Source organism: Bos grunniens, chromosome X (genome assembly GCF_055505025.1).
Source record: "Bos grunniens cultivar Pamir isolate PY7600 chromosome X, Bosgru_T2T1.0, whole genome shotgun sequence".
Lineage (NCBI taxonomy): Eukaryota > Metazoa > Chordata > Mammalia > Artiodactyla > Bovidae > Bos > Bos grunniens.
The window spans coordinates 119,955,571-119,972,120 of NC_141194.1; the positions used below are offsets into that span (position 1 = coordinate 119,955,571).

A 16,550-nucleotide genomic window follows, 5' to 3' on the forward strand; every position below is an offset into this window, starting at 1 on the left:
TAAAAGAAATAGAAGTGGATCTCCATGTCATTGTAGCGAACAGGAACCAAAGATGCTACACACCAGTTCCCCCAACTCTCCCAGCCGTCATGACTGAGAAGGCTGAATGCTCCCTCTTCAAACACAGAGGGAAGGATCAGCCTCCCTTCCTACCCCCAGGACAAGCTGCTGGATGTGGGCCTGAAAGGAGCCTGGCTGCTGTTCTGGCTCAGGGTCCCTCTTCCTCCTCCCTCACACCTATGCACACCGGGGTGGGAAGAACCTGGGACCCCTTCCATTGACCCTGCGCAGATAGTCCTTGACTTGCTGCTTGCTGGTCTCTGCATAGGCCCGGGGACCCCACAGGAACTCGTAATGAGCAGGGTGGCTGTAAGGCACCTGCTGGTACTGCAGGTACCCCGCCCGCACCCACACTTGGGTCAGCAGCTCCTTGGGCTCCCCATAGATGCAGTGCTTTATCCCAGCAAATACCCCCATCTTGCTGAGTGCTCCCCAGACCTTCTCACTGACCCGGTCCCCTGCTAGGAGAATCAGGCTCAGGGCTGCCACCAGGAGGCCAGCCTTTGGTATGCTCTGCTCATCCGTCTGCATCTCATTGAGGGTGAGGCCCAGGAAGGGGACCATGACATAGATGTGCTCTCTGTGGTCCACCTCTTTCATATCCAGGCCAAAGGCCAGATGCAGGCACTGTGTGGTTTTAAGGAAGACCACTGGGAAGTGGGCCTGGTTATCCCTGAGGATCGTATTCAGCATTTCAGCCTGGAAAATCGGCTCCTTAGTGCCATACTTGAGGAGCAAGAACTCCAGTAGTTGAGCCGTCATCAAATTCAGAGCCTGCTTGAACAAGATCTCTGCATCCACGGTGGCAGAGGAAGATGAGACTGAAGGGAAGGAGGCCAGAGGGGTTGAGGCATCCTCTGCCTCAGCCCCCAGGAGCTGCGCCTCCACTGGGCCCTGGGCCTGGATTTGGCCCTGAAGGTCTTCCTCAGAAGTGCAGAGTTCATTCATCGGGACCACAGGCATGATGACTGGAGTCTTGTGCCCAGTGTGGGTGTGGCAGGGAGAAAATGGAGACCACTGACCTGGGAAAGAGAGAGAGTATAAATGGTCTCAGTTTTGAAATGCTCCACGGGTAGCTTTGACTGGGTCCACTTACTGGTCTTCCTTGAGGGCTGCTCTTGAGCGTTACCGGGGCGCTCCTCCTTGGTGGTCAGTCCCCTGTCAAGTGGGGAAGAGAAGTTCTGGCTCAGGGTGCAGCCAGTACAGCCTGAAGTTCTGGGGCTGACAAGGTGGGGGGGGATTAGGGCCTTTTGAGGTCCCCTCTGTTCTGGGATGGGGAGCCCCTGTGCACACTCAGGACACTCACCTAACCTTGACTGCTGGCACTCCTATGATCTCAGAACACAGACCTCAGACCTCAGTCTTCTCCTGGTTTCTGGAGCCCCTGTGAGACAAATGGAGGGGGCACCTAGGGAGTAGACTGTGGCACAGACTTAGGCTTTCTGTGCTGGTAGGACGGGTTGAATCTGTGAGGTCCCCCCAGATCTGGGGTGGCTAGTCCCTTTGGGGATCACATGTAGTGCTCACTTTTCCACTGGAATGGCCTGGACCTTCCCCCTTTGGGGGCCTGCAGGGAAACTCAGAACAAGAGCCACGTCTGGACAAAGTTTCTGGGGGCCTCATATGTGGCCACACCTGCCTAGGGCCTCCTGTGAGTCCTAGGCTGGGAAGATGCTGGGTCACCGCTCCTCACGTCCTACCTGGCCTCCCAGCACTGAACAGAGGGGCGGGCATCTGCTGAGTCCTCCCTCGGTATCCAGGGAGTCCAGCCTCTGCAGACCTGAAGCCTCCACCCTCCACCAGAACACCTCACCTTAAGGCCCCTAAGAAAGAGGTGAATAAGCTGCTCACCCCACTCTGGGGCCTCCAAGACCGGCCCCCGCACCACCTAACCCCCACACCCCGGGCAAGAGCAAGGATCCTCCTTGCCTTAGGGTCTAACAGCCTCAGTCCTTCCCCACATGGAGCCTAGACTCCAGGCAGGACCTGTGATTGTCCCATCCGCCATGTTGAAACCCCGCCATTTTCACCAGGTCCCCAGGCTCTCTGAGACCTGGATGTCAGGAAATCCTGTACATGGTCATCCTGCCCGCGGACTACCAGGGTCCCCTCTGTTCTGGGGTCGGGCTCCCCTCCTCCCTCAGTGTCCTCACCTTGACTCCCGGTAGGACCTGGACTTTGTCGTCTCCCTACCTGAGGCCCGTCTCCTCACACCAAGTCCCCAGTCTCTCTGATACCCGCATGTCAGGAAGTCAGACAGGTTTAGTGTGCTCTTCTCACCACAAGGGCTCCCAGGGCCAACTACCGGGGTGGGGATCTGTGGGGTTCCGTCAGTCCTCATGCAGAGACCCCTCAGTCCTTCTTCAGGCACCTCACCTTGCCTCCAGTCAGGACCTGGGATTCTCGCCTCTCCCCAACTGAAGCCCCGGCCCCTTATACCAGGCCCAGTCTCTCCAAGACCCGGATGTCAGGAAGTCAGACCATGCCTGTTTCGCTCATTTTATCCCACAGACAGCCTGGACTGATAATAAAGATGGGCTACTCTGAGGTCTCCTCTGATTGTGGTCCACGGTACCCTATTCTTCCCTCAGTGTCCTCAACTTGACACACCACAGGACCTGGGAATTGGCGCACCTGAGTCTCGGCCCCATATGTGAAGTCCCCAGTCTGAGACCCGGATGTCAGGAAGTGAGACCCCGCATGTTGGGCTCAATCTATCCCAGGCCCAGAGTCCCCGCAGACCTCCCTCAGCATCCTCACCCAGACTCTTTCAGAACCTAACATCATATGTGGCTCCCCTTCACGCTCTGAGGCCCATCCCCTTATACCAAGTTTCCAGTGTCTCTGCAATCCTGTGCTCATGCTACCACCAGGGTCTCTCAGGGCTGACAGCAGGTGCCAGGACCTGTGGGGTTACCTGTGTCCTCCCTCAAGGTCCTCATCTTGAGCCCTGGCAGGTCCGGGGATGTCCCTACATTGACCCAAAGCAGGACCCTCACATCAAGGCCTTCACTGCCCTGAGACCCCTGGAGGAGACTGTGGACATGATATCAGGGCTCCAAGCCCAGGGCTTCCCAAAGTTGAGATGATTCCACAGGGCTTCCTCAACCCTCTTTCTCTTTGTCACCACCCTCAGCTGCCAACTTTGCTCGCCTTAGAGCCAGCATCCCCCCAAACCAGGACTCCTGAGAGGCAAGTAGTAGAGGGGGCTCATTCCCACAAGCCTGTCAGGGTCTTCCAGGGCTAAAAGCAGTGACGACCTGTATGTCCTGGGCTACCAGGGCCCCCCTCAGAGTTCTACCTTGACTCCTAGCACAGCTGGGCTCCTTCACTGTGCTGACCTAAACACAAGCTCCGTGACTCAGGCCCTCATTTCTCCCCTCCCAGCAGGCTCAGTGATGTCACATCTGGACACCACACCCCATGGTACCCCATGGCTGTTGGGAGAGCTGCACATGCATCCCTTGGGGACCCTCTGTCCTCACCTCGAGTCTCTGCAAGGCGTGGGCCCCTCCCTCTGTCCACATGAGACTGTGCCCTCAGGCTGACTCTGACTCCCTGAGTCACTGAGGAAGTGGTGGAAGAGGCGGGGCTCCACCTGACAGCCCGGACCAGGGTCTCCAGGAGTCCCAGTAGGAGTGAAGTTGTATTCTATGAGAACCTCTGTTCCTGGGTGACTGGACCCCCTCATCCTCATTCAGGAGGGGGCCTCCTTAACACTCGAGAAAAGGCTGCAGTCCCAGGACAGATGCTGGATGGGGGCCTGCTGTGCCCATGACCACGGGGGATCACAGGGAACCACACATCTTCCCGTGGGGGCCCGTCAGCAGTCACCATACTTGGAAAACATTTTGTATAAAATATTTGGTTTTAGGTGAAGAGACTGAGTCATGGCAGGTGATTTAGGGGAACCCTTGGTTTGATGATTAGATAATATTACCTGTTGGTTGTTCATTCGCTCAATCATGTCCAACTCTTTGCAACTCCATGGACTGCAGCGTGCCAGGCTTCCCTGTCCTTCACTATTTCCCAGAGTTTGATCAAACTCATGTCCATTGAGTTTGTGATGCCATCCAACCATCTTATCCTCTGTTGTCCCCTTCTCCTCCTGCCTTCAATTGTTCCCAGCATCAGAGTCTTTTCCAATGAGTTGGCTCTTTGCATCAAGTGGACAAAGTATTGGAGCTTCAACTTCAGCATCAGTCCTTCCAATGAGTATACAGGGTTGATATCCTTTAGGACTGACTGATTTGATCTCCTCACTGTCCAAGGGACTCTCAAGAGTCTTCTCCAACACCACAGTTCGAAAACATCAGTTCTTCACCATTCAGCCATAAGAATTGATCCTGTGGGAGCGCTGTCCTTTTCACTGTTTAATCCTCATTCATATTGATGAATACATTTTACATGTCTATGAGGTGTCTGTCAGATTTGTATGTATATATGTGTGTAGATTATATGTTTCCCTCATAGCTCAATTGGTAAAGAATCTGTGTGCAATGCAGGAGACCTGGTTCAATTCCTGGGTTGCGAAGATCTGCTGGAAAATGGATAGGCTACCCATTCCAGTATTCTTGGGCTTCCCTTGTGGCTCAGCTGGTGAAAAATCCACCTGTAATGTGGGAGACCTGAGTTCGATCCCTGGGTTGGAAAGATCCCCTGGAGAAGGGAAAGGCTACCCACTCCAGTATTCTGGCCTGGAGAATTCCATGGACTCTATAGTCCATGGGTTCGCAAAGAGTCAGACATGACCGAGTGACTTTAAAAAAGAAAAATGGTTATATGTGCATATATACTCATACATCGGAGAAGGCAATGGCACCCCACTCCAGTACTCTTGCCTGGAGAATCCCATGGATGGAGGAGCCTGGTAGGCTACAGTCCATGGGGTCGCTGAGTCAGACACGACTGAGCAACTTCACTTTCACTTTTTACTTTCATTCATTAGAGAAGGAAATGGCAACCTACTCCAGTATTCTTGCCTGGAGACTCCCAGGGACAGAGGAGCCTGTTGGACTGCCGTCTATGGGGTCGCACAGAGTCGGACACGACTGACGCGACTTAGCAGCAGCAGCATACTCATACATGGACAAACCACAATGTATGTACTAAACATGTATATGTGGGTGTATGTTTGGATTTTTAGCTATATATTAATTCTTGGGCTACACTGCTGTTGCTCAGTTGCATCAGTCGTGTCCAACTTTTTGCAACCCAGACTGTAGCACACCAGCTCCTCTGTCCATGGGATTCTCTAGGCAAGAATACTGGAGTGGTTTGCTATTTCCTTCTCCAGGGGATCTTCTTGACCTAGGGATTGTACTCTAGTCTCTTGCATCTCCTGCACTGCAGGCAATTCTTTTACTATTGACCAACCATATACATATTTAAATTGTTACAGAGTATCTGCTATTACTATGTTTCAATCTATCTCATACTCCAGTCCTATATGTAGTCTCTTCTTTGTATCTGTTGAGATAGTACTTCTTTAAGAAAGGTCAGGCCTTTGCTGGCTGGTGTATCAGGTGGATATTTTCACAGACTCAGTAATCAGTTCAGTTCAGTTCAGTCACTCAGTCGTATCCAACTCTGTGACCACATGGACTGCAGCACACCAGGCCTCCCTGTCCATCACCAACTCTTGGAGCTTACTCAAACTCATGTCCATCAAGTCAGTGTTGCCATCCAACCATCTCATCCTCTGTCATCCCCTACTCCTCCCACCTTCAATCTTTCCCAGCATCAAGGTCTTTTCCAATGCATCAGTCCTTCACATCAGGTGGCCAAAGTATTGGAGTTTTGGCTTCAGCATCAGTCCTTCCAATGAACATTCAGGACTGATTTCCTTTAGGATGGACTGGTTGGATCTCCTTGCAGACCAAGGGACTCTCAAGAGTCTTCTCCAACACCACAGTTCAAAAGCATCAATTCACCAGGGAAGCCCAAAGCTCAGCAAATGTCAAGGCTGCAGTGATGCCCAGTCCTTCTTCTGTGCCCTCATGTTCCACTGGGTTTTACTTCAGCAGTATCAGGTTCTGGTTGTGATTCAATTCACTTTCACTCCCTCAGAAGTCCCCAGCTAGAAACCAGGCTGTGTGTGTGCTAAGTCTCTACAGTCCTGTCCGACACTTGTGACCCCATGGACTGTAACCCACCAGGTTCCTCTGTCCATGGGATTCTCCAGGCAAGAATACTGGAGTGAGTTGCCGTTTCCTACTATGGGAGAGCTTCCTGACCCAGGGATCAAACCTGCATCTCTCGTGTCTCCTGCATTGGCAGGCGGGTTCTTCACCACTAGAGCCACCTGGGAAGCTGCAGAAACCAGGCTAGTCCTACTGTATCATCCACCTCCTGGCAGCCCAGATCCAGATCCATGCACCAGCCACTCCCCAGGCAGAGACCCGTCTAGCACACCCTGAGACAGTCACTGCCTAGAACGGGGCCCTCGGTACCCAGCACTTGTGGTAACAATTGCAGTCCACATCGGGCTCCTCAGATTCAGTTCACATGCCCAGAGACAAGGGTGCTGCCTGCTGCTCTGTGCAGGGTGAGAGCCCTCACTGGCAGCATGCTGAGCACAATCTTGGCTGCTCTGCCTTCTCACTCAAATATTTCTAATTGTGCTGCTCATCTCAATGATTCCTCAAAATCCAACAAATTGTGCCAGCCCTGTGCATACAGCAGTGAATGGAAGAGGCAGAGGTTGACTTTATGGAGTGCCCATCTGAAGATCCCAGATCGGATTGAAACAAGCCTTGAATTCTCCCTGAATCCTCATCCTTCTGCTGTGGCAGGATATTTGGGGATGTTGACCAACAGACCCATGTGTTATGCCCTCACCCCAGGAGTTAGGGTCAAAGGTGGGAGGATGATAGAAATCCCAGGTCAGAGGAACTTGTGATCTCTCGCTGGACTGTACCCTGAACAGTATTCAGTCTTAGAAGTCCTCTCCCACCAGCATGGCTCTGCTGTGGAATTGCCGGAGGCAGCCCCCTGTGCTTCCTGTGGCACTAAAGTAGCACAGGAAAGCAGCTGAACTTACCTGTGCCCCCAAGAAGTTGTGATTGTGTCAGAGAAAGAAAAAGTCACCCTCCAAAGGATGTTGCTGTGGACGGTGTAGCTAGGAACCAGGCTAGGATGACGACACCTCATTGGAAGCCAGCATGAAGATGTGCTGTCTTTGAGGGCCACATGGGATGTACTGCTACATCACAGTCCAGTGGATGCTGGCGTGTACAGTGGCCAATGACAGGGGCCAGATTCTTTGTTTCTCCAGATGCCAGGAAACTAAGGCTCACAGAATTTAGGTGATAGCCTGCTAGGAGGAGAAAATCCCAAGTTGCTGGATAGCAATAATTAGTCATTAGTAAGAAGTAACTGGAGCAATGTGGAATTAAGATGTCTGTTCTCTGGTGGAGTCGAGGTTCCAGATACGGCTCGTTTGTGGTAGGTCAAATTCTATATGGCCTCCAAGTTTTCTATCCACCCCCCCCCAGGTATATATGTCCATGTATAATCCCTTCTCCTTGAATATATGTTGTATGGGTGGAATGGACTACTTGTTTGTCAACAATAGTGTGTGGGGAAGGTGTAGGAATTTTTGCAGATATAATTAAGGTCCCTAATCAGATGACTTTCACTTAATCAAAAGGGAGATTATCCTATGTGATTCTGACCTCATCAGGTGATCTTTACAAAAGAGGGCCAGGCTTTCCCTGCATTAGAGAGATTCCCCTTGCTGGCCTTGATGAAGTAGACTACCATGTGAGAGAACCTGTAAGAGGGCCGTGTGGCATGGAACTGTAACTGGTATCTAGGAGCTGAGAGCAATCCTTGGCTGATGGCCAGCAAGAAAATGAGGACCTTGGTCCTATACCACAAGAAACTGAACTCTGTAAACAATATGAATAAGTTGGAAGAGAACCCAGGGCCTCAGATGAGAACATAGCCCTGGCTAGCACATCGACTGCAGCTTTGTGAAACCCTGAGCAGAAGACCCAGTTAACCTGCACCCAGACTTCTGACCCAAAGAAGCTATGAGGTAATAAATGGGTGGTCTTTACAGCCACTGAGATTGTGGTTACACAGCACTTATTGGTCCTTCTTCATTCATCGAAGACTCAGGCACCTGGCTCACTGGTGTTCTTGGCATCCTGAGTCCTGCCATCATCCTGGTTGACTTTAGTATCTACCTGGGCAGCCCATGCTACTCATAGTTCCTTGACTTCTCCCTTGCCTCTGACAATCTCTCTTCTCTGCACCTCAGCTCCCCACCTGCACAGCCACATTCTCCACTTTTCATTCTCACGATCTGCTCCACCTCAAACATCTTAAACTTTGGGATCCCACTCTGACTAAAATCAGTTCTCTCATGCCCTCACTCTTAACCACTGTCACCCAAGCTGCTCTCTCATGAGCCCCCTGCATTTGCTCTCACTCTTGTCCTTCTGCTGCTACTTCCCAGCAAAATAATAACAAAACCAATAGAATTATGCCAACTGGTGCAAGTAATTTTCTATTTTAGCTTACCTTCAGCATAGCTCATCAATCTCATTGCATTTTGAAATGTTTTTAAGTTGTATTTCTTTTCTAGGGTTACTGTGACTAAATACCACAAACTAGATGGCTTAGAACAATAAAAATGTATTCTCTTACTGTATGGAAACAGGAGGTCTGAAATCAAGGTATTTGCAGAGCTTCGAACCTTCTGAAACCAGTAAAAGAAGGATCTTTCCTTACCCCATCCAGCTGCTGGTGGTTTACTGGCATTTTTTGCTATTTATTGTCTTGTCGATGCACTATTCCAATCCTCCATCTTCAGATAGACATTTTCTTTCTGAATTTGCCTGCCTTCTGTGTGCAAATTTCCCCCTTTTATAAGGACATCAGTCACATTAGTTTACATCCCACCTTACTGACCTGATTTTACCTTGATTACCTCTGTAAAGGCCCTATTTCCAGATAAGGTCACATGTTGAAGTATTAGGGATGAGGACTTCAACAAATCTTTTCAGGGGCAACTGGTTGTGGGCAGACACAATTCAACCCAGAATGAAGTCAGAGAGAACAAAAGGCACATAATACAAATCAAAGGTCCTATGCCCTTCCCATCAGCATCCCTTTCTCATTTTCATTGTTTCTAGTTTCAGTTTGTCTGATACTTTGCCTCAACCTTTGTAAATACTGTGCTTATATCTATATTAAGTTTTTTGTGTAGTTCTCAACATTAGACATTCTCCACTGACTTCCTGCTATGCTAGATGGCATTATAGTTCACTCATCCTTTTGTCTTTTTAAGTCTATATTTTAAATTTTTGATTGTGGTAATTGATTAAGCATACACAAAAGTAAAGAAAAGAGTATAATAAAACTCACATGCTCATCACTGAAGTTCATCAGTTATTAACTCATGACCCATTTCTTTTCATCTCTCTCCCTACTATTTTCCCTTTTCCTCTTTTTTTTTTTTTCTTTTTGAAAAATATTTATTTGAGTGCATCAAGTCTTAGTTGTGGCACATGGGATCTTTGTTGTGGATGTCGGATCTTTTGATGTGGCACGCAGGCTTAGCTGCTGTATAACTTGTGGGATCTCACTTCCCTGACCAGGGATCAAACCCATGTCCCTGTCTTGGAAGGCAAATTCCTAACCACTGGATCACAAAGGAAGTCCCACATTTCTGAGTTTTACAGATACTGTAACTGCCCCAGAGGGAAAAGGCAAACTGCCTGATGACCTGACTGCAGCCATGCCATAAAATGCTTCATCTTGAGCCAGTACTGAAAGGTTGTCCCTATGAGCTGTGAATGACACCAGGATTCTTGGCCTGCAGAGAGGAATTCGATCCAGGGCCGGTGACAAGGTTTGATTTCTCAGAGCTTTTGTGTAGTAAAGTTTTATTAAAGTATAAAAGAGATAGAGAAAGCTTCTTACATAGACATCAGAAGGGGGCAGAAAGAGTACACCCTTTTTAGTTTACAGCAAGAAGTTATATACCTATTGAAAAGTGAAAAGTGAAAGTGAAGTCGTTCAGTTGTGTCCGAGTCTTTGCGACCCCATGGATTGTAGCCCATGGGATCTTCCAGGCAAGAGTACTGGAGTGGGTTGGCATTTCCTTCTCCAGGGGATCTTCTTGACCCAGAGCTCAAACTCGGGTCTCCCACATTGCACAGAGAGGCTTTACCTCTGAGCCATCAGGGAAGCCCTATCAGCAAGCTGCTCATTAGAGAAAGGAATGTCTCAAAAATGAGAGAGTGGCACCAGGCCCCTCACCCACAACATGCATTTGGAGATAGCATTGGCACAAGGTGAGTCATCTGGGCCATAAAACAATTGACATGAATCTTGAAGAAAGGCAGGTTTCCAAGCAAATACAAAGTTTCATTAACATAGCTTAAGTGAACATTTCCATGAGTAAAACATATTGATTTGTTGAGCCATTATCCCCTCTGAGTCTTGGGTGGAACCTACTTGAAGAAAGACAGAGTTTAAAGTAAATAATGAAATAAGTTCAATAACATTGCTTAAGAGAAATATTTCCATAGGAAAAATACATTCGTTAACTAAAGGTTTGAGAAAAGTTAAGTTCAGGTGGTAACAGGTATTATCATGGAAATGCGGAATTTTAAAAGAAACCTCCTTTTACTTTTGTATATAGAAGGAAAAAAAAGTCTGACATTTGTAGTTTGTTTCCTTCTGCTGCTTAAGAGAGGGGAAAAAAAATTCTGACACTTGCCCGAGTCCACAGGTCAGAGATCAGAGGAGGTCCAGGCAGTGCCAGGAGTTAAGGTGAGTAGGTTCCCCTGAGTGTGCACCAGTGACTACACATCCCAGAACAGAGGAGACCCCAGAAGGCCCTAATCCCTTACTGTGCCAGCCCTGAAACCTCAAGCTGTGCTGGCTACCCCCTGGGGAGCCACCTCACATCCTCCTTTGGGTAGCCAGGGTTCAGGCTGCTCAGGAGGAGCTCCTCTATGAGGCCTGAGAGCACCCCTCAAGCAGAGACCTATAAGTGGCCTGAGTCAGACAGCCCAGGGTGGGTTTCTCAGCCGAGGCTGCTCACAACCTCCCCGCTCCCGCAGGCCCATGGTCCCCATCTGTCCCCCTGCCTCACTCCTATCTGCAGTTTGACCCCAGTGATCATGCCTGGGATGCATGAGCTCCACCAGCCTGAGAGACTCTTTCAGGATCCAAAGGGGACAAGGGTCTGATGGAGGCACACTTCATTTGGGGTGAGGAGGAGGAGCAGGTGGAGGAAGGAGATGGAGCTTCCCCCTCCTCCTCTCTCCTGGTCTGGGGCACCCTGGAGGAAGTGGCTGCTGCTGCAACACCCAGTCTCCCCCAGAGCCCTCTGGGTGTCTGCCCCACTCCCACTGTCATGGCTTCCACTCTAGGGATCCAATTTGAAGACCATGGCCTCAGCAGGCAAGATGAAGTACCAGGAAGCTCACGTGACCAGGGAGGTGACAGGCCCTTGGTCTGAGATGTACTACGGTTGAAGAAGAATGAGCTGGTACGATTCCGGCTCAGCAGGTATCTCACCAAGGAGCCACTCACAAAGGCAGAAGTGCTGAATAGTGTCCTCCAAGATTACCAGGACTACTTCCTGATGGTCCTCGATCAAGCCTCAGAGTACCTGCAGCTGGTCTTTGGTTTGGAGGTGAAGGAGGTGGACCCCAGTGAGCACACCTATATCCTGGTCCCCACCCTGGGCCTCACCCTCAAAGAGATGCTGAAGGATGGACAGAGGTTGCCCAAGGCCAGCCTCCTGGTGATGGTTCTTTGCCTGATCACTGTGGAGGATAACTGTTCCCCTGCAGAGGAAATCTGGGGAGCACTCAGCAGGATAGGAGTGTGTCCCGGGAGGGAGCACTGCATCTATGGGGAGCCCAGGGAGCTGCTGACCCAAGTGTGGGGGTGGGAGGTGTACCTGGAGTACCAGCAGGTGTCTGATAGCGACCCTGCTCGCTATGTGTTCCTGTGGGGTCCCCGGGCCTATGCGGAGACCCGCAAGTTTAAAGTCCTGGTATATCTGGACAGAGTCGGTTGAAGGGGTCCCAGCTCCTTCCAGCCCCTCTGCAGAGGCTGCGAGGGAGGAGAAAGGGGGACTCTGAGCCAGAGGTGCAACTAGGCTCCTTCCAGTCCCACGTCCAACACCTTGTCATGGGGGTCAGGAAGGGAGGCTAATCCTTCCCTCTGTGATTGAAGAGGAGAGGTCAACCTTCTCAGCAGTGAGAGCCCAGGCCCGTTGGGGGAACCCAGTGTGTGGCATCTTCATGTTCCTGTTCTCTACAGTGACATGGACACTCATCTCTGTTTTCTTTAGGAATTTGTTATTCATTTTAATAGAAGACAATGTGTTCCAGTTTCTAACTATGTCAGTGACGTTGATCACAGTGTGTGTGTACTTTGCCAGTTGAAGAACAAGAGTTTTCTTGTTTTATAAAAGAGATTGGGAATGCTTTCATTCTATTTTGTGGTCCTGCACAAGATAACATGGAATTAGAATTAGAATGATTTTGGAAATGTGAATTTCTCTAGCAGTGATATAGTTGGTGGAAGAATTAGAAAATAAAAAGTGATAGTAGTGAATTCTTGCTTCTTATACTTGTTGTGTGTCATTTTGTATAGCTAAGGGATCTTGGTTCACTTGGATTCGCCTGGGTTATCTAAGGAAGTAGCAATTAATCTGAGTCAAGCAGCCCACTCCTCACCAGCTCATTTATTCCAAAGACTTTTATGGAGCCTCTGCTCCATGAAAGGCCCTGTGTTAGCAGTGGGGACACTGGGAGAAGCAGGACAGCCCCACACCTGGAACGAAGGTCTAGGAGCCACAGTCACATGAGGTGTGTTATGGGAGTGAGGGGAAATTCTGAAATGGGACATTGCTGTGAAGTGTCCTTTTGGATCTTGGATAAACCCCAGAGATATCTCTTTCTGGGCAGGATGGAAGGGGTCCTGGCTCTTGTTGCATTGCTGCTGACCACAGGGATGGAGTGGGTGTTTTCTACCCCGTATCTGGTAGGCATCCTGCAGAACTCAGGTCACACTCCCTTGAAGTGATGCCCAGAAATCGGTGTTAAGTCATTTTTAATTATCTTGATTGTAGTTGGGCATTAAAATCAAAGACTCGACCTTTGTTGGTAGTGCAATGATGAAAAGTAAGGGTTGGGATGGAAGACCACCTGGGACACAGGCAAAGAGTGGTTCTTGCTTCTATTTCCCAGAGCAACTTGGGTCCTGCTGGAACACTCCTCCACACCCAAATTTCACAGGTCCTCTAACTGGAAATGGGGCTTCCTGGGTAGCTCATATGATGAAGAATCTGCTTGCATTGTGGGAGACCTGAGTTCAATCCCTGGTCAGGAAGATCCCCCTGGAGAAGGACATGGCAACCCATTCCAGTATTCTTGCCTGGAGAATTCCATGGACAGAGGAGCCTGGCAAGCTACAGTCAATGGAGTGACAGAGTCAGACATGATTGAGCATCTAACCCTATGGTATAAGTTGAAAAGTTTCTTAGTTTGATATATGAAACATCCTGTTGGCTACTGAGGAATTCCACATCCTCAGTTCAGTTCAGTCACTCAGTCATGTCCGACTGCTTGCGACCCCATGAACTGCAGCACGCCAGGCCTCCCTGTCCATAACCAACTCCTGAAGTCCACCCAAGCCCATGTCCATGGTGTTGGGGATGCCATCCAAACATCTCATCCTCTGCAGTCCCCTTCTCTGCCTGCCCTCAATCTTTCTCAGCATTAGGGTCTTTTCAAATGAGTCAGCTCTTCGCATCAGGTGGCCAAAATATTGGAGTTTCAGCTTCAACATAAGTCCCTCCAATGAACACCCAGGACTGATCTCCTTTAGGATGGGCCGGTTGGATTTCCTTGCAGTTCAAGGGACTCTCAAGAGTCTTCTCCAACACCACAGTTCAAAAGCATCAATTCTTCGGTGCTCAGCTTTCTTTATAGTCCAACTCTCACATCCATACATGACTACTGGAAAAACCATAGCCTTGACTAGACGGACCTTTGTTGGCAAAGTAATGTCTCTGCTTTTTAATATGCTGTCTAGGTTGATAATAACTTTCCTTGCAAGGAGCAAGTGTCTTTTAATTTCATGGCTGCAATCACCATTCACAGATATTTTGGAGCCCAGAAAAATAACGTCAGCCACTGTTTCCATTGTGCCCCCATCTATTTGCCATGAAGTGATAGGACCGGATGCCATGATCTTAGTTTTCTGAATGTTGAGCTTTAAGCCAACTTTTTCACTCTTCTCTTACACTTTTATCAAGAGGATCTTTAGTTCTTCTTCACTTTCTGCCATAAGGGTGGTGTCATTTGCATATCTGAGGTTGGGGTACAGTTTTTCAAGGTATGCCAAGAAGGTAGGTTCTAAATGATGAAAATCACTTTATTTGGACTAAATTAAAAGTAATTAGATGTTCAAAAATTTGAGCTTGTTAGGGAATATTTTAGGGAAGGGCTCCATCTCACACTTCCGTAACCATTCTGTAGCAGGCTCCACTTCCAGCCCCAAGCTTAACTTGCCTTCCTATTGTGCCTGATGGGTCATTTCCTCCTAAATGCCACCACAGTTCCCCCAGCAATAGGGGGACACTGGCTCAGCTTGTCATTCCATGTTTGAAAAATCTGCCACATAGGAGGCACTTAAATATCTGGAGGATATCAAGGCAAATCTGGCCTTCTCAGAAACTCTTCCATGAAATGAAGAAGCTAGTCATAACAAATGACTAGGCAAGAGAGAGGAGCTCTGTCTTGCCACCATCTTATTCCTTTACTGCATTGATCTGATTTTTCTGGAAAGTGGGACTTTTTAAAGTTACCCATGGGCTAAAATGGTTTGTCTATGTTGGCTGTGTAAGTTGCAGGGACCTCTCCTACAGATGTTTGCAGAAATGAATGTGTGTCATTGCTCCTGTTTGTGTTTATGGTCATGTTGACATGTATTAGGGGCCAAATAAAGTTGATACGACCAGATCATGTGATCTGTAAGATATTTTCTGATCTTCTACTGAGTGCCAAGGCCCATGGTGGCCACCAGGACCACAGAGAATAACATGTGAACTCTGACTTGAGCAGCTCGTGATCACATAGGAGGTCTGGCCCCATACTCTTCATGGGATTCTCAAGGCAAGAATACTGGAGTGGATTGACATTTATTCCTCCAGTTGACCATGTTTTGTCAGAACTCTTCACTGTGACACATCCGTTTTGGGTGGCCTGAACGGCATGGCTCACAGCTTCATTGATTTACGGAAACCCCTTTGCCTCGACAAGGCTGTGATCCATGAAGGGTACCCTGATGCTGGGAAAGATTGAAGGTAAAAGGAGAAGGAGGCTGCAGAGGATGAGATGGTTAGATATCATCACTGAAACAATGGGCATGAATTTGAGCAAACTCCATGAGATAGTGGAGGACAGAGGAGTCTGGTGTACTGCAGTTCATGGGGTTGCAAAGCATTGACACGACATAGCAACTGAATAACAACAAATTGTCACATAACAAAGTTCTTTCTTTATGCTCTAGAAGTGCCAAGGCATATAGACAACAAAAATGGGTAATTACAAATATGTCAGAAATCTTCCATAAGCCTCTTGTCCTTCTCCACCAGAGGGCAGACAGACTGAAAACCACAATCACAGAAAACTAACAAATCTGATCACATGGACCACAGTTCAGTTCAGTTCAGTTCAGTCGCTCGTAGTGTCCAACTCTTTGCGACCCCATGAATCCCAGCACGGAAGGCCTCCCTGTCCATCACCAACTCCCGGAGTTCACTCAGACTCACGTCCATCGAGTCAGTGATCGCATCCAGCCATCTCATCCTCTGTCGACCCCTTCTCCTTCTGCCCCCAATCCCTCCCAGCATCAGAGTCTTTTCCAATGAGTCAACTCTTCGCATGAGGTGGCCAAAGTACTGGAGTTACAGCTTTAGCATCAGTCTTTGCAAAGTAACCCCAGAGCTGATCTCCTTCAGAATGGACTGGTTGGATCTCCTTGCAGTCCAAGGGACTCTCAAGAGTCTTCTCCAACACCACAGTTCAAAAGCATCAGTTCTTCGGCACTCAGCCTTCTTCACAGTCCAACTCTCACATCCATACATGACCACAGAAAAAACCATAGCCTTGACTAGCCGGACCTTTGGTGGCAAAGTAATGTCTCTGCTTTTGAATATGCTATCTAGGTTGGACATAACTTTCCTTCCAAGGAGTAAGCGTCTTTTAATTTCATGGCTGCAGTCACCATCTGCAGTGATTTTGGAGCCCAAAAAAATAAAGTCTGACACTGTTTCCACTGTTTCCCCATCTATTTCCCATGAAGTGATGGGACTGGATGCCATGCACAGTCTTGTGTAATTCAATGAAACTACGAGCCATGCTGTGTAGGGCCACTGAAGAAGGACAGGTCATGGTGGAGAGTTCTAATTAAACGTAGTCCCCTGGAGAAGGAAATGGCTAACTACT

General features: G+C 48.9%; 1 protein-coding gene and 1 pseudogene across 1 annotated transcript; one reads left to right on the forward strand and one right to left on the reverse strand.

Moving 5' to 3' along the window:
- Positions 1–237: 237 nt before the first annotated feature.
- Positions 238–1,023, reverse strand: LOC147341248 (melanoma-associated antigen 10-like). The gene has a single exon (XM_086387950.1). The coding sequence runs from the start codon at positions 1,021–1,023 to the stop codon at positions 238–240; it is 786 nt and encodes a 261-aa protein (XP_086244076.1).
- Positions 1,024–11,198: 10,175 nt separating this feature from the next.
- Positions 11,199–12,190, forward strand: LOC147341249 (melanoma-associated antigen 8-like; annotated as a pseudogene).
- The last annotated feature ends 4,360 nt before the right edge of the window (positions 12,191–16,550 follow it).